At 38.8% G+C, this 19181-nt stretch overlaps 2 protein-coding genes across 2 annotated transcripts in view; one reads left to right on the forward strand and one right to left on the reverse strand.

Moving 5' to 3' along the window:
* The window catches only part of GPATCH2 (G-patch domain containing 2), a 129932-nt gene extending 125099 nt beyond the window's left edge, over positions 1-4833 (reverse strand). Inside the window, exon 1 of the mRNA XM_049833514.1 lies at positions 4596-4833. Coding sequence (XP_049689471.1) covers positions 4596-4651 — 56 coding nt within the window. The 5' untranslated portion in view covers positions 4652-4833. The remainder of the gene's footprint in view (positions 1-4595) is intronic.
* Positions 4834-5102: 269 nt separating this feature from the next.
* The window catches only part of SPATA17 (spermatogenesis associated 17), a 99039-nt gene continuing 84960 nt past the window's right edge, over positions 5103-19181 (forward strand). The window contains exons 1-3 of the mRNA XM_049833531.1: positions 5103-5176; positions 10572-10661; positions 13320-13401. Of these exons, the coding sequence (XP_049689488.1) occupies positions 5109-5176; positions 10572-10661; positions 13320-13401 (240 nt within the window). The 5' untranslated portion in view covers positions 5103-5108. The remainder of the gene's footprint in view (positions 5177-10571; positions 10662-13319; positions 13402-19181) is intronic.

Consider the following 19181-nt stretch of genomic DNA (forward strand, 5'->3'; position numbering starts at 1 on the left):
TATGCTACATCTGTGTCTCAACAATTTTGAAGAGAACCATGACTTCTGCTGCCTTCACAACCCACCTTGATCACAAGCTAAGGGCACAAGAAAAATCAAGTAGTTTCTTTAATATCAGGATTACAAAACCTTACTTTCTGTAATCTTTTCCCATACAGATTCTCTGATGTCTCCTAACACAGCTGTACTCACAATGTATCTTTATCTTCAGACAGACTAATCTGAATCCCATTTTTCCACCCCAGAATTTATTTTCACAAAGCCTTAGAAACATTAGCTTTAAGACCTCTGTTTTATTGGTGAATGTGACTGAAATTTGGATTGAACAGGTGCAAGTATTTGAGAGGGAACAGCAGATGATAAATCTCACCACCTTGCCTGAAGAACTTAGATTCAAAAAAAGACAGCTATCACAGTTCTTAGGATGCGCAAAAACAAAACAGAGGAACACAACTTAGTTAAAAGTATTAAAAAGCTAGCAAGAGACTAGGTGAGGAAATAACATTTTGCCAGTGCCTTTTTTAACAAGTTGTTGTGGTTTAACCCCAGCCAGCAACTAAGCACCACGCAGCCACTCACTCACTGCCCCCCATCCAGTGGGACGGGGGAGAAAATCGGGGAAAAAGTAAAACTCCTGGGTTGAGATAAGAATGGTTTAATAGAACAGAAAAGAAGAAACTAATAATGATAACACTAATAAAATGACAACAGCAATAATAAAAGGATTGCAATGTACAAACGATGTGCAGGGCAATTGCTCACCACCCACTGACCGACACCCTGCCAGTCCCCGAGCCGTGATTCCCCGCCCCCCCTTCCCAGTTCCTATACTAGATGGGACATCCCATGGTATGGAATACACCGCTGGCCAGTTTGGGTCAGGTGACCTGGTTGTGTCCTGTGCCAACTTCTTGTGCCCCTCCAGCTTTCTCGTTGGCTGCGCATGAGAAGCTGAAAAATCCTTGACTATAGTCTAAACACTACTGAGCAACAACTGAAAACATCAGTGTTATCAACATTCTTCACATACTGAACTAAAAACATAGCACTGTACCAGCTACTAGGAAGACAGTTAACTCTATCCCAGCTGAAACCAGGACACTATGTTACATAGAAGCTTATTGTATACATCAGAAACAGAAGTTGTGTCTAGATTATTTAAACTTGCCTGTCATCAAATGGCCATCACTATGAGGAGGACACAAAGCATCCAGTTCCACATCCAAGCTAGATATTGTCTGCTGGACAACCAGGTATGGAAAGCTACACAATGACCAAAATGCATTCTAGCCCATACCAACCATCACTGGGGGGCATAACAGCTAGCTGTCAGGCTACTTAGTATCCCCATACTCTTCCCCTTCTGAGGATCCTGCCCAGTGCTTCCTGTAAAGACTAAGAGCCAATGCACTAGCAACACATTCAGAGTAAATCTGACATGCAGACCAAAGAAACTTAACACAAATGTAGTTTTCAGATTATAAAATTTAAAAATATGACAGTGTCAGAACAGAAAGTTACAAAAACTAAATGTTAAGAAAACATAATTATTTTGAGTTTCATATAAGATAGTGCAAACGGTTACAAGAATTGAGGACGCTTGAGATAAGTCAGGATACTATTGTGGAGCACGTCTATATCTGAAAAGGGAAAAATAAACCCCAAATCTCAGGCCATTTCTCATCTTCATGGAATGCCAACTCTCCTTTTTTTGTAGTCAGTTATGTCTGTATATAAATCAGTTTCACAAAAATAATGAAAGTACAGGAGGAGTTTAAAAAAAGTTATGAAAGTCATTGTTCTACAATTAAAGACAATTACTACACTTGCTGAAAAAATCTATAAATTCTTTTTTATATCAAATATACAACTCCCATACATTTAGTTGTATACAATTACTAGCAACATTTTATTCCTCCAATCACACACTACACAGCAATGCTTGGTACCAACTCTGTATTCGAGAAACTTCTTTAGACAAGTTTTGGAATTTCCTTGCACTTGTCCTATACAATATAAAGTTACTAGCATTTGAGGAATGATGGAATTTTATTAACTGGTTATGTCGCTGATCCCCCTAAAAATTTGGGCCACACAAACTTGCAATAAGTACATCTGACTTTTCTACAACTGCTGCTTATCTAAGAAAGCACAACAATAAATAGTATCAAGTCTACTCATACTTAACAGTAAAAAAGTGTTCAGTACAGAGCAATGGTATACAGTCAGAAAGATGCTGACATGAACTGCATTTAATAAGGCTCTAACACAAATGAATTGGTTAGCCAGAAATGAGATTTAGAGCAATTTATCATGAGAGGTAGCAATTCTTGCAATCCCATTGCTGCCATTTACTGATATGCTTTGCCCTTTTCAGAAGTATGACTTCATTAATTAATTGCCAAGGTGAAGAATCACAGAACAGTCAAATGATGGTAATACACTATAGCACCAAAGTCATTATCAAAAGAATCAGAGTGCCCAGTAAATACTCAAAATGCAAACTATTCCTAAATTGTCACATGTATTCACAACATAAATAAAAAACGTTCCGCTTCACAGGAGCTTTACCACCCAAAGTGAATACTCATACTCTGTGGCTATTCTGAATCTACTCACTTCTTTAGGGTCTTAATGTTTTTAGAAAGCACAAGTTCTTGATTTGCTACATCAAATATAAGTAATTGAAAAAAATTATTTTCCTGCATCTCACTCAAATAGGTTTCCTTTAACAGACAGCTTCTGAAATAACTTATGTATAAGGATAAGAAAAGAGAGTGGCTCTGAGGAGTAGTCAGATTTTTAACATATCTTCCTTCAGAACCTACTAAACTAACAGTCCTATAGATAAGATTTCAAAAATTCTCTCTGTACTGAATTCCCCTGGGCAATATATTTGCACAAGCAAAATCATTACTATCTGATGACGATTAGAGAAGAACATGCCAAATTCCCACACCTTGTGTTGCTGAACACTATTGTTAAAGCCTCTGGAACTAAATTACTTTATGTGAACACAAACCAGTAAAATTTAAAGACAAATGACAGGTTAAGTATATAATTAAAACTTTCTCAGAGTTCCGACGCAAGTTCGATATGTCTCAGGCAATGTTTCTACTGTATGCAGCATTAGTACCGAAATAAAAATACTCTGACACTAGAGTATACCTCATTCTATGAAGTGTTCTGAATTACACCAACAGAAGTAAAGTTACATTTACACCAAGCAAATTCAGATGCCTAGCAATACTGGCAAACTTCTTCTAGCAAATATGTATATCATCCGGGCAAATAAAATTCCTCTTTGAAAGCTTTCACATTTAGAAAAATGTAAAGATGACAGGAAAATACCCACAGGAAAAAAGTGGTGGTATCACCAGAAGCGGAGGAGGAATGGAGTTACCTATGTAAGAAAACCATGTGCTGAGGCTTTCTCTTTGTCTTCTTCCCCATCCCCAGAAATGAAACAAAGAAAAACATGAAAGAAAATCTATTTCAGATCTGGGCACTCTACCCCCAGGAGTCTGTATACATAACAATCTCTATAAAAGCCTCAAGGGCTCAAATTATCCACATTCAAGAAAAAAAACCACACCACACTCCACTTCTGTTAAGAAAAGTGAAATGAACTAGAAGTTATACACATCAGTTGACACCTAACATATCACAAGATATCTAACATTTCACATAGGAAATGAAAGGCTTCCCAGCTGGTTGTTTGGGACACCTCGCCTCCATCAAGTCTCTGCATTACCAGTCTTTATACCTCCATGGCCTATTAACAAAATTCAGTTTTCCCTTTTTCTATTCTGTTACTCAGTTTTCCCTCTTCACAGTTCTACAATAAAAACAATATGGCCTTTGGGGTCACTGTGCTAGTATATGGAATTACATAAAACAGTGAATCTGTGAATTCTACTGCAGCAGAGCTTGACGTACTTTCCTTGCTCATTGCTTGCAGCCGCACTTGTTGATTCTTGGTTTGCAACAAAATAGCTTCAGAGCAGCAACCACAACCGACCGATTGTTTCTGCAGCATACACTGCAAAGGGTTTAGGCCTTAAGAGGGTCTACCACCATTAGAAAAACCCAAACGCACACACGCAAATGAGTAAACTTGGGACAAAAGTTTTGATTTATCGTTTGCATGCTGTCCTTTTTTTAGCAACGAGGGGAAGCTTCTTCCTCCAGCCCACTGCTCGCTGACAAACGCGGCGACCCGCCCAGACGTGCCAGCGGCACCTGCCAGGCTTCCAGCCCCCCCTCCCCCGGAGGCCTAGGGCCGAGAGGGAAGCACCAACGTCTCTCCCACAGCGTAACTGGCAGCAGCGGGCCGGGGGGGGAGGGAAGGGGCAGGCCAGGAGAGGCCTGGCAGCCCGCCGGGCAGCCGAGGCGGGGGCAGCACTTGCCCCCACGTTTCCAAGCCCCACGCAGGGCGCGGAGATGGTGTTTCCGATCCCCTCCCCCAAATATCGGCACCGCCCCCGCGGCCCCACGAAACGGCAGGGGGCGGCGGCGACGACACCCCTCCCCGGGCCTGAGGCGGCCCCGCCGAGCGGCCCCGGCGCCCCCCGGCCCCCCGGGCCTGGGCTTACCAGCTCTTTCTCGCCGCCTGAGCTCGGGTCGGGGTAGGTTCAGCGACCCGGAACATGAACCCGGCGCCTCCCCCGGCCGCTCCCCGGGGAGGCTGGCGCCACTTCGCAGAGACTGGGCCGAGGGTGGACGGGGCGGGGGCCGGCGGTGAAGCCGGGGGCTGGCGGGCGAGGGCCGGGAGGGGAGGATGCGGGCGGCCAGCGCTGCTCCTTAGTCCCCCATGATGAGAGCCCGGAAGCAGCTGCGGCACCGGGAGGAAGCCGGGCGCGACCATCTCGCCTCTTCCCCTCCCGCTCCGGACCGCCGCCCAGAGGCGCCGCGTCCCCGCCAGCGCTCCCTGCCTTGGCCCCGCTTCCGTCCCGGTGCAGCTCTGTGGGGCTCCCGTTGCCGCCGGTGCCCTGCCGTTCCCCGCTGGCAGGGCTGCGTTGGGGAGCGCCACCCCCGCGCCCGCGCGGAGTGGTACGCTCCCGTTGCCATGGTGGCGGCGTCGGGAGGGCGGGAAGGAGGGAGGGAGCATGGCCGCCCTGGCCCGGCTTCAGGCGAGGCTATCGGGGCTGCGGGAGGAGTATTTCCGTAGGAACAGGTAACCGGGTCGTGCCGGTGGTGGGGCGGGACGCACCTTCTCATGCTGGGCTGGGGCTGCGGCTGGCGGGGCGGGCAGCCCCCGGTCTCCGCCGGCAACGAGACGGCGGTACTCCCGCTGAAAACGGTTTGGCTTTAAAACCCCTGCCGAGAGCACCCACTCCCTTGCCCCCAAATACTGCCAGAGTGATCTGAGGAGACCTAATGGCAGCAGCACGGTTTCTTTAAAGGGGTCCGGTTATGCACTGAAAACCCCGACCCGCTCTTCCCCCTTCCCCTGACGATTTTGAGGGAAAAGGAGCTTCTGGATACTCCCGAGAGGCGCTGAGCCTCGCGAGTTCAGCCCCTGTCCCGCCGCGGGAGCCGGCCTCCCCTCATCCCGCCTCAGGAGCCGGCGTTGCAGCTCTTCCCAGGGACTTGCTCATGCCGAGCCCCGGGGAGTGCCACGGCAGCCGTCAGCCCCTGCTCGCCTGGCTCGGATCTGTAACTGTTACGGGACGTTTAGTTTATGCTGTTGAAAGGCAACACTTTTTTTTTTTTTTTTCGTCCTAGTTAATTCACAGAGACACCCCCCCCCCCCCCCCCCGCCCCCAGCTTCTGAACGACTTGATATTTATTATCCATGCTATTTAGAATTGAGCTTCGTTTCTAATTAGATTATGCGGCTTGAGTTTCTAGTACCTGCGACACGTTTTGTCTTTTTCTACGAAGTTAAGGAGATGTTTCTTCTACTAAAGATCCAAAACGCCCCACACAGAGAGCGGCGGGCTGATCGATCAGATCACCTGTTACCCTTCTCTTCACAGAGTGGGATGGTTTGTCCTGCTGAGTTTTCTGACTGCTGAGACGGTGGTGACCAACTTTTCCCAGATCAGATTTTAGGAAATAAAAAGCTATAAGACCTATTTTAATATCGCATAGATTTGTCCTGTAAACCCTTTTATTCAACTGCATTGTTGCTGCTGCTGTACGTGTAATGCTAATACTCAAACAGAACAACACCACACCCCACACCCCCCCGTATTTAGCATAGTTGTAGGGGGTGTTTTTTCTTTATTAATCAATGAATCATTTGTTCTAGAATCCAATTACAACATCATTAGCATTAATAACAATGATTCTGAACATCGCTAAAAGTTACACCAAGTTCAGGTCCTGCCTGCACATAAAGTGCTGTGTTTTCCTGTTCTTTCCCTGAACTTTAGCCCATACTCTTGTGGCTGTACACACAGCAGTTCACTAAACAAGCATCAGTTACAGGATACTATGCTTGTATTTCACATATTTCAGGTTAGAAAGAGCAGGCTGAGCCAGACATGGAAATCCATTGGAGGGCAGCATGCTTGATGTTTGGGGATTTGCTTTTTGGCAAAGCTTTCCAAAAATGATTTTTTTTCCCCTTCTAAGAATAGGCTATAATACATCACCTTCTTGAAATTCAGATTTTCAGCTGAGAATTTAAATGAGAGGCTTCAAACAGTCCAGCTCAGCAACTGAAGAGCTGATGCGTAATCTGATCTTTGCTCTTTAGGGTGAAAATCTTGGACTACTTCAACACAGCTGTCACTAAAATCCTGAAACAAATCAGAGTATCTTATTTAGAGATTTTAGTATATCCTTATTTAACTTTTAAACTGAATAAATAAATTTTGGGCATTAATGTATGTCAAATTTGCAGTGGTCTTTGAAGTGGTTTTGAAGCATTTGTATTTTGAAGTCAGACAAGAGCTTGAATTTCCCTTTCAGATCTATCCTTTGTCTACATAATGTAATAGATCTGTTAAGATTGCCAAATCTGGGATGCTGTGAGCACATGAGTCTATAATCCGTGCAGGCAGTCATCATTCACAAATTGTTGGAAGGCATTCAGACAAAAATACATGATACTGTGAAAAAAAGCCGTTACTTACTCTATAAAGACAGTATTCTGCAGTGAAATACCAGATTCCCCAAAAGATCTGAGTTGATCTAAAGCATCAGAAGGTGCAGAAGAATATAGGTTACCAAGTATTTACCTTTTTTTGTATCAGTTGCCTTGTTTGCAAATACCTCCAAGGGTAAGACCTGAAGGATTTAGTTCCCTGTCAAATAGATTTTAATACAAAAGAAAAAATTTTCTTTATTCACCTGTCTATGAAGACCTAAACCCAGAATTCTGTAGAACATCTAGAACACACACAGACCCTCCAGAGTAGCTTGACTTAAAGCAACCCTGTCGAAAACCAAGTACTCTTGCTAGCTGCAGGTGGAATATAGTAATTGAAGTGCCTTAAAGTAAATCTGCAAATTAGGAAAAATTCTTTATCTTTCAAAATGAATTTGCTATTTGAGGACTATATACCTGTTCCATTAAAAATTAAGGCAGGTTAATGACTGTAATATCTTGCCTGTTGGTTGTGGTTAGACAGGTTTACCTGATCTTAATAATGTTCTTCTGATCTTAATAACGTTCCTGTCATGCTTTATGCGGAACTCTGTTTATGCCAGAGGTATGATGTCTCCTAAACTGACTTTTTAGAGAAAGCACCTTTCTAGGGAAGGATTTGCCCAATGATGGCACAATGCAAAAACACGATAAGCCTGCACCTTGAGAAAGACCCTGTCAGCACAAGCATTAGAATATACAGGATCTGTTAGTGCATTCTCTTAAGTGTTAAACAATTTTATCACTTACTCATTCAAGAACCTACTTTATTTACTGTGACATCTGTGTGTCAGATGCTGACCTTAAGTATGTCTTTTTAACATTCTGTAAAGTCTTTGAGAAGTGTCTGTGACTGTAAAAGCTTAATTCAAACAATATGACAACCATACAATCGGATCAGAAGTGCAGATACCAGCGTGAGCAACTTATACCTGAAACCACTTCTTCTGCTGGTAAGGCCAGTTGAAAGTGTTTCTGGAACTAACAAGTCTGTTGTTACTCTGCTTCAATAAACTTTACAAGGACTTCTAAACTGACTTGGCCAGACAAGAGAGAATGCCAGCTAAAAAAAACTAACAGGGAGTAATAGAGGAGAAGGCTTCTGCTCTTCCAGAAGCAGATCCTTGCCATTGCCAGGTGGGTGGGACTGGTTTTGGAGCTGTCACCTCTGACAGGGCCAGTCCCACATCCCCTTCATTTCCAGGCTGTAATTGTGGCTACCTGTCCAGGCCCAAATCATTCATACCCTTTTAATCAAAATAATTTACCTCTAGGTAAAACTATTCTGGAAGTATCATTCTGAAGTTTAGGAAGCTGCACAAGAAAGGAACAAGGAAGCTCTCTAGCATAAATGCCAGCTTTGGTATTGACTTATTTTGTGGTTTTAGGTAAAAAAGTTTGTTTTCCACAGTTTCCAGGTACTGGACAGGTCTGATGCATGTCAGATAAGGATGAAAATTTGTGCCCACTTAATGTGATTTGAGAGCACATGCTGCACCAGATGATATAAAATGAATGGAGCTAATGCTTCTTGATCTCTGGTAGTAAATATGTGTTTAGTTTTTAAAGAAATGTAATGAAGAAAATCCTAACTTATCAGATAAAAATTAATCTTGTTGGTGCTTACCGAGGCAATTAATGTTGACAGAACACTTTGTCAGCAGAGCTAACTAATATCAACTAGTTAAGAAAACTAACAGTAACCTAATTGTTCTTTTATGGCAGGTGTAACAAATTAAATTATTTGGTAAATATATTCCTAATAAAAATGGGATAGCAAAAAACCCATGAAAATTAAAATATAATTTTAAGTTCAAAGACTTGACAGTTATTGACATTTTGAAGCAAACAAACAAACAAGTAAATAAAAGCCAGAGGTGATCTCATAGCTGGGTTCTACCCCTCAGCATTGAAACTCATCATAGTAATGATTTCTTCCTGAACTCTCTGAAAAGTCTCTTCTAGATTCATACATTTCTTTAATCTCTTTTAGATTCATGGTTTTCCTTACATGACTTCTAGCTTTGTCACAAACACTATTCTCTTAATAGACAGAGTCACAGAAAGATGGCAAGCAAGGACTATCTTTTGGAATTATTTTCTGCATTTCTGGTGAGGTCCTTTTACTTGTGCTTCTTTCCCACTTGTGCACATGCCTTTTGGCTTGTACTATGTCATTTGACACAAAGCTCTGACAGCTAATAGTTCTTGAAGATCTCCTTGAAGTCATCAATTCTCCACTTACATCTATCTTGCATCTCCAGCTGCCTCACCAGTATCTCTTTCTAGATAACCTTTCTTCTCATGTAACTTAAAAAAAGTTCATCTTTCCCTGTATCCTTCCTTTTTCATTAGTTCCTCTAGCGTCTATATTAATCAATGCTGCAACCCTAGCATATTTTCTAATTCTTTCATTTCCTTTTATTCCCTCCTTACCTGTCTGCAGCACATGCCAACATGCTGCGAGTTTAATTTCTACATTTTCTCCAAAATCCGTGTCTTTGAATTCCCATTGTGAAAAGTCCTGTCAATATGCAATAAGCTGTTGCATTGACTACTATAATTCCATGTAAAAGATTCCCATGGTCATCCCATTGGAATCTAGCCAAATTACTAACACCATTTGTTTCCTATTCCTGACTTCCTTTTAAGCCACATTAAGATTTCATATCCTGACATTCCAAGTCTTCTAAAGTTTGGAAATTTCCACATCTAATTTCTTTTCTATGCTTTCATTGTTCTAACTCGTATTAGTTTTAACTTATATTTGGAACTCTCTTTCCTTCTTCAGTCACTTCTTTTTCATATTTCTCTTCTTTAAATTCCTTCCTAAGAAATTAGCAGAAAGGTTGAAATCCTCTACTTTCATCCTCTAAGATCAGCTCATATTCACTAAAAAAATCTACAGACAAGGAGTGTATCTGTCACCATTATTGATGCTATCACTGTTCAGGTAATAAATAAAATATTTTGTATCGGTCATAAACCAATGTATTTTAACTGGATCGCAGCCTTAATATATGTTTCCTATTAATTCAATTTATATTTATCATGATAATATTGACCACAGTTAATTTATTTAATATTCATGTAGATATACAATTTTATGCATAGCTACAGGATTTTTGTTATAATTATCATTAAAGCATTATCTATTTATTTCACCTACAATGGAAGAAGGTCATGACATGCTGACATGGATATTCAGTATTGTATGGGAATAAGAAGTACAGTCTCCCAAACCTTACATTATCTACAAATTGCGATACTCTTTGTATTTGATATCTTCATAATATGCAACTAATGTAGGTTATATTGTTCTGCACTATTATTTAACTATGTAGAATTAAAAAAATGAAAAACCTGGTGAAAAAGATCACAAACTGCAACAGTAAGACATATTTAGAAGAATTTTTCTGCTTTGGTACTAAATTACCATGCTGACAAGTATTATTACTTTTTATATTTTCAGATGTCTAGATGAAGACAGAAAAATAGAGTACAAAGCTGCTGTCAAAATCCAGAGCTGGTTTCGAGGATGCAGAGTCCGAGCCTATCTGAGGTAGTATATTAAGCCTATTTTAATCTGTATTTCAATCTTGATTTTTCTTCCAAAATTTCTCATGGTATTACTTGATTTTAATAAAATGGGAGCATTTGGAAAAAAAACCTCAATCTGTTTTTCTGCTTTTAAATAGAATTAAATATATGCAGTGCCACTGTAAGAAATAATAATTTTTGGTTTTCAGAGCTGCATACAATTAAAATGGCATGATGCTAATAAGTAGCATGGAAATAATCCATCTTCAGAGTAGTTAAACAGTATTGTTTAAGAAATCTTGGCATGACTAGAAAAAAAAAAAAAGACATCCCTCAAATATGCTGTTTGCAGAGACTTTTCTTATCACTGTTATTGTGGACATTATAGAAAAATTGTCTAGTGAGTATATGGTAACTGGAGTCTTATTGTAAAAAAATAAATTTTACTGCTGGATTTGACCAGGTCATTTAAAAAAATATTTGTTTACATAATTTTTTCCATTTATAAAACATAAATCATGTACAATTACCTTCTTCTGTAAAATGCTGTATCAACATTGATATAAATATTTTGGAAACACTATGGTTGGTCCCTTCTCCCAGGAGGCCCTCCTCCTTTTTTTATGATCATAAGCCCAGTTGGTCAAAGTCATATGCTTGAATTTCTCTATCTTCATAAAAATGAAGGTTATGAGGAAGAGGGTTTGTTACATCTTCTAGTTTGACCTCTTGCCTGTCGCAAGTCATTATGTATCATCCTTACTGTATCAAGCCTAATGAATTATTAGGTTAAATAACATTAATCATTTAATGACCAATATTTCTCTCATAAAAAGATAGGCTACAGCTATTATGTGCACTTGTGTCCTGTTTTCAGCTGGGATAAAGTTAATTTTCTTTCTAGTAGATGGTATAGTGTTATGTTTTGGGTTCAGTAGGAGAAGAATGTTGATAACACACTGACGTTTTCAGTTGTTGCTAAGTAATGTTTAGAATAAGCCAATGATTTTTCAGCTTCTCATGCCCAGCCAGCAAGAAGGCTGGAGGGACACAAGAAGTTGGGAGGGGACACAGCCAGGACAGCTGACCCAAACTGGACAAAGGGGTATTCCATACCGTGTGACGTCATGCCCAGTATATAAACTGGGGGGGAGTTGGCCTGGGGGGGCAGGCTTGGGAGGTAACTGGGAACCGGTTGGCGAGCAATTGCATTGTGCATCACTTGTTTTGTATATTCCAATCCTTTTATTATTATTATTGTCACTTTGTTATTGTTGTTATTATCATTATTATTTTCTTCCTTTCTGCCCTTTTAAACTGTTCTTATCTCAACCCACAAGTTTTACCTTTTTTCCTCCCAATTCTCTTCTGCATCCCACTGGGTGGGGAGGAGTAAGCGGCTGCGTGGTGCTTAGTTACCGGCTGGTGTTAAACCACAACAACTTGTTAAAAAAGACACTGGCAAAATGTTTTTCATTGGTGGTTCAAGTGTGTTGTCACATGATGCTACCATCACATGCAAGTGTTAGCAGGCAAGCAAACATGGTATTTCAGCCCTCCAAGGAATATCAGCTATGTCGTCCATATCAAAAACCCCTACAAAGACAGAGGATCGGTTAGTGCCCCTGTTTCTAGCACGTGAGTAACAACATGCTGCAGAAGAAAGTGAAAACCCAGGCGTCTGCCAATCTATTCTGTAGGAAAATGCTCTTCCACATGCACATTTGTATTTAGTATTGACCAATGTAAGAAGAACCATGTAATTATAATGAGCATGTTAGAAGAGCTAAATCAGCTAAGTGTAGAAGAGGATTTTCTCTGCAACAGTGTACAGAGTGATCCTGTTCAGTGTCCTTTTTCCAAAGATGGATGTGGTGTCTGACTTAGGAGCCCAGGCTGAATATAGGCAGTTGTTAGTGTTCTGTATTACCCTCTCATTTAGGTCTTTTGAACTACCTGCTGGAAAAGACTGCCTCCACTGAGTGACTCTAGCTGTACTGCAAGGCTTCTAAATTTGTTGTCCGTAGTTGAGTGGTATGAATGCTCCCCTATACAGCTTTTTCTAGGTAGTCCCAAAGTAATGTTTGCATTATTTTCTGCAAAATTAATGTGAGACATCAATTACGGAACTTTCAGTAGCATAATAAAGTATATATAATAAGGACAGAGTAAAGATTTAGTTACAATTAAGCTAGGTTTAATTAATAAAAGCAAAAAAGTAGTCTAAAATTTCCAGATATCTGTGGGTTTTGTCAAGTATTTAAAAATGGTAAAGCTGTGAAAATGTTGCATGTGACTGAAAAAATTCTGAACTGGTCAGATATGTTGGTTAAAACCATTTGTGAAAATAAAATCATCTATCATGAAAATTACATTTGTAAGGTTATTTCATTAAACTTTTGTAATGATAATTGAAATAGCATATAGGTAAGTTTGCAGTAACCCATTTTTCCCAAAAGCAAAGTTTGTGTGCATATATAAATATATGTATATATTGCATTATAAGTGTGTATGTGTGTGCATATGTATATATGCATACATTTATATGTATTAAGTATGTTTGCAGTGGCCACCTGTTTGGATATAATACATTATATGTTATTTTTAATATTAGGAAAAAATAATCTTGTATTGTAAAGTCTCAAAATAATAATTATTTTGGTAATATATTTCATTTTAGATATCTGAACAAAATGGTGATTTTTATACAGAAGTGGTGGAGAGGTTATCGAAGCAGAAGATACTTCAGAAAAATGGTGGAGGTAGAAAATTAGTTTTAAAAATTTTGTTTGGTTATTTATAGAATACATATGAAGTAATTCATTCACTCGTCTTGAAATTAAAAAGCTGAAACTTGATCCTTTATACACACAGACACATACTTAACTGTACTATGATGAAAAGCATCATTAATTTCAGTAAGCCTACTCATAATGGTCAAGTTTAGTCAGTGTTTAAGTGTTTGCAGCTCTGGAGTATTAGTCCCCAATATGGCAATGAGATATGCTCGTGAAGAAGCCTGCCCGCATGATGGTAATTGCAGAATTGGAGCTTTTTTTTAAGATGCTTTTTTTCCTGGCAGAACTTTTAATTCTGAAAATAGAATAAGCTCATGTATCTACACATTGCTCTTCTATGTTTTAGTGCTTTAAATTTCTTACTTAATGAACCTTGAAGTATTTGAGGTTTTGCCTTAAGGCACACAGCAGATCACAGTCAATCTAATTCCCTTGAGGGACTTGAAAATAGCAAAAGTGTATGATAGCACACAAGCTAAAACCTCTGTTAACAGGTTTAGGAGATTAAGAAGAAACTAATTTGATTTTAACATAAAATAATTAATTTTTTAATATGTAGCTTACTTCACTAATTTATCAATTTATGTTAATATTTTACATTAGTTTTAAACTTGTTAGGCATTTATTCTTGATTGATTTTGTTAAAGTTAAATTGTTGTGTTTTGGTCAAAACTGACAAGTCAAGAAAAAGAAAAAAAAAAAGAGCTATAACAACTCATAAATTACAAGCTAAAGTCCATACCTCCTACTAAACTGTGTTTTCAAATAGCGGAACTTGTATGCCTGAAAGTTTGTCTATTTTTCCCTCATGCATCAGTAATCTAATTAAAGTTTTCATCTCTTCCAATTTACCTGGTTTAACTAATAAATAACGAGTCATCTTTTCAGACTATGGTTTTCAGTCCATCTTCTAAAATACTAATTTTTAATACAGGACAGATATGGTTGGATTGGGTTCTACTTTAAAAAAGGTGAGACTTCAGTTGAATTTTGTCCCTGAGTTTAGGGAAGGTTTGTTTAATCTAGAAAAGCTTCTGTAGAAGAGGAGAGACATGATAATGTTAATGTATGTTAAAATTTGTTAATGAAAAGAAAGGATCCATGCAACCACTGGGAAAAGGGAAGGAAGAAATCAACTTCATGTGAAACACTGACACATACTGCCAAAAGATGTTGTGGAACTCCCTCTACTGCAGTTTTTTAAGAGCAGGTTAGACAAATGCTTATCATGGATGACTTAGATATGCTTCAGGCAATGTTTTAGGTGAAGTCATCTCATGATGTCCCCTCCAGTTCTACATTTTTTCACAGTTGAAACATTATAGAGTGGTGAATTTAACTTCAGAAACAAGGCCATTTATGTGTTTCTGTGTTTTTCAAGATGAGGATAAGAACCATGTCAGTTTTTGGTATCTGATCATTAGGTGTTTAAGAGGGCATAAGCAGGACAAAGATCTGATGGCATCCATTTTACATATCTTTCAATTCCCCCAAATTGTAAGGAGCTATCTTTTGGCCACTCCATGTTCAAATGCTAATTTCTTTGTTGATAGTAATCAGTTTCCTATTTTAAACAGAATGATGTCTCTTCAGAGATTTATTTTTATATATAAAGGTTGTAAAAACCATGGTGCCCAGATAAGATACAAAATGAACACATCACCACCGTGCCTACTGTCCATTGCACTGTTCTGTGGTGCCCTATAGGTGAGATGGCAAGATAATTCTTCCCAGAGAACCCACCTGCAACAGCATTTGGAATTGGTGCCCAGTGACAGGATGAGAGGCGGTGGGCACCAACTGAAATATGGGAAATTCCACTCAAAGATAAGAAAGATTTTTTAAAAATTTTTTTTTTTTTACTGTGAGGGTGGTAAAATACTGCAATGGGTTGCCCAAAGAGTGCAAGCTGTGCTTGTGGAGTCTCCATCCTTGGAGATACTCAAAACCCAACTGAACAAGGCCCTGCACAACTTGCTGTAATTGACCATGTTTTGAGCAATGGTTTGGAGCTCCAGAGGTCCCTGCCAACCTCAATTGTTCTATGTGTCTATGGAACGGGAGGCCTTTTACCTCATCTCTTTATTACCTCTTTCTTCTTTTGCCCTCTCTTCTTAAAAACCACTGACAGTTACATTTTTAGATAAAAAGTATTTCAAATTAGCACGGATTTCCTGTAATAACCAAGCTGAGATAGCTAGCATCATAAAACCCCCTCAGCTTTCCATTCTTGAAAAATATTTCTGAAAATAAAAATAAAAATAAAAAATGCTTTTACTAATAAAGCCTGGTTCATATGTAGTTCTTCAAATAGACATAACTGACAAGCCCTTGCCAAATCTGAACTCTGTGGAATAATGCAGGACAAAAAATTGTGCAAGCCCACACTTAATACACACATTCCAAATCAGACCATGAAATCATCCAGTTTCTGGATTCCAGTTCTCATCTAATATTAGTCAGGGCTGTAGCGAAACAGAGACTTACCAGCAAGCTTACAAATTGTACAGCAATCAGCATAGAAAACCACCGTTTTCCCTCAAATGCTTCACTTTGTAATTGCCATCTCTTTGACTGGAGAGGACTAAATAGGACAGCTTGACTGGAAGCTAACCTGAAAGCCATACAAGTAGCCGAAAAAAAAAGGCACCTTTTTCTCTCTTTAGACCAGTATATTCAGTATTGTATGTTTTCGGGTAGACTTAAGTATAAACTTCAAGTTCATTCCCTATATTCATTGTTATACTGTCTTTACTTATTTAATGGCTGAATTTGGAATATTTTAAAAAGAAACAAAAGTCTTCTCAGCAGCTTAATGCAACTTTTAAGTTAAAGGATCAGTTAATGTTTGCATTGAACTCTTGCTAATAACTGTTGTAATGACTCCTGATTATGAAATGCAATGATACATTTGACATGATAGTTCCTTAAATACAAAAAAATTGCTCACTTTAAAATTTGTCCTCTGATAATGATTGGATTGGTATCTGCTGCCAGCAAACAAGGCAAAGCATATGCACAAAATACCCATGATTACTTGATAATAAATCATTTTAATGATTATATTCAAAATTGTGAAATGTGAGTGGTACTGATGCGGAAAATAACAAAGGCTGAGGCTCATCAGATTGGCTGTCCATATGTGCATCGCTACTAGTATTTCATTTGTTACTCCTCTAGAGCCTCTTCCTTTGATTGTTAAAATACATTAAGGTAAAATAAATACTATTGATGGTGTTTATGACTCAAATTACGTGCCTTTCTATATTCTAAATATAGGTGCTTTTGTATAAAGCTTTGTTTCCTAATATTAATCTGAAGCTAAAATTAAGAACTGCGCTCCTTTAGTTTTTCTTAATAACTTAGTTACATTGGTTGTACTGGATTCTGAAAGTCTTGCATGACTTGCAGGAAAGTATGAATTTTAAAACCAGGCAAACACCAGAACATGAATCAAACTGTACATCACTGTTTCTTTTTACAATATTTCTCAAAGTCAAGAAATCACGTGTTAAAGCAAAGAGAATTGTAACATTTTATTGTTATATGAAGTTGGCATGCATGATGATCATATTTTCAGCTCACTTCGGAAGAAGATGCAGTTGAAAAAAGTGAATATTTTATGTGATGTAGTTTGGTGACACCCTAAATAGTTTAGTTTCAACTCAGTAATCAGTTTTAAATAGTCCCAGTCCAATAGGAATTAGGCAAATGTCTATTTTCTCTATAAAAAAATAAAGTGCTTGTTCCCAACTTAGACCATGTGTTAGTTCCTTCTCTCAGTCTACTCTCAATCAAATTTCTTGTTCTCCTTTGAATTTGTCACTTTGTATTAACTATTTAAAGAAAAAGAAAACACCAGTCAGGATCAGGTCACGTGTAGGTGATCCCCAAACAAGTTTTTAAACAGAAAAGGAGAAAGTAGTACAACAGTTTATACACAAAATGCTTCAAATATATTTTGGAATCATAGACTTAAATTAGTAGGGACACCTGTAATATTAACATCAGAGATAAATACAAAGGTTCAGAAGTGGAGGTGGTGCATGTGGGTGAGATGGCAAGATAATTCCTCCCAGAGAGTCAACCTTGTAGTGTCACCTTGGAATTGGCACCCCATGAAAGAATGAGAAGCAATGCAATGGGGACAAGCTGAAATGCAGGAAATTCCACTTAAGGATAAGACAGGAGTCTTCTGGGCAAGAAGGCCCCAGTTCAGGAAAGAATCTTTTCTATAATAGGAAAGCACATAAAAACAGACTTGGGTAGAAGTACTAAATTATGGCTCTGCTTTTGTGAATAGGGATGAACACATTCTCCCATCACTTCTAATAGCAGAACTAGTACATATTATTCTAATCAGGACTAGAACACAGGGCAAATCCATTTGCAGAGAACCTAGATGATGACACAGGCTTTGGCTTTTGGCTCAAGGATAAGTTTGTAAGACACACATATCAGCAGTTCTTCATTTGGCTGACTTGTGATTTAGAACAACACTGAGGAAAAGCTGGAATGCATCATTTCCTTTTTATTGTGAGTGACCTTGTTAAGTAGTGGTAGGGTAAGGCCTGGATTTCTCACACATAATTGAGGTATGCAAGTTAGGACCGTAGTTGCCATTGACTGTCTCTGTAAATAGTAGACAGAGATGCAATTGCAGAACTCTTCAATGTTTTGCCAAGCTCAGAGTGAAAGTGGTCCCACTGTCTTTCAGTGTTGATGATATAAAGAGCATACTGATGTTACGTCTCCAATTTAGATTCTTCAGTGAAATGGGATGGATTCGGACCTAAGTGCTCACTGCCTTCAAATATGAGAAGAATAAAAACTTAGCAATTTCCATTCTATTTGGTGGCACAGCAACTCATATGTTCCTTTCCAAAGAAAGAAAAGATGAGCTGCAAAGCAAGATTGTATCAATTTAACCAAGCAGTTTAGGAATATGCTTAGACCTGGCAACCATTATTCCATTCCAGTATTAGCTATCTACAGTTAGTATCACTCAGAAAACATTTATGGAGACAAAAGGGGAGATAGAGTCCACTATTTATTCTAATGTATACCTTTGGGGTGGAGATTCCCTCAAATATATATTTGTATAAGTGTGCGGGTATACAGCTACACATATACATGAAACTTTTGAAATTCAGCAGTTCTGCATTCTTCTTTCATATAAGAAATATCTTTTCTACTGTTTCCATTATTAGTAGATTGGTATGATATTAAAGTGAGCATTTAAAATGCACCTTAATTAAACTGCAGGAATTATGCCTTGCTTAATGTAATGAAGAAAGAGAATTTAAAATGAAGTAGCATCATTGTGTTCATTTGTAAATAACATATTGCAGCCAACTGTTTCTTAATTGCCCAGACTGTTGATAAATAATCCAGTCCTGCTGCTCTCCACAGACAATTTGCTTTGGATCAGACTAGGCAATTCAAATAACACTAATTACAGTGAAACCCTTTTATAGTGAATTCCTGTTTGCCATGGGGGAGAAAATCACTATATCAGGGGAAAGCACTTTTGCCTTTGATTTGTGTCTAAAACATGAGAAACACATAAAAGCTGCATGTTGTGCTAAATAAAGGACATACTCTTGCATTCAAAGTACTTATATTTTACTTTTTATGATACAATTGTGAATTATGTTCATTTTGCATTTGTAATTAGAGGGCGGAACAGATGTGAAAGCTTAGTTTAAAGTGATGTATCCATTAAAATAACCTATGCTGCCAAG

The sequence above is a fragment of the Accipiter gentilis genome, chromosome 30, assembly GCF_929443795.1.
Source record: "Accipiter gentilis chromosome 30, bAccGen1.1, whole genome shotgun sequence".
In the NCBI taxonomy this organism is placed as follows: Eukaryota; Metazoa; Chordata; class Aves; order Accipitriformes; family Accipitridae; genus Astur; species Astur gentilis.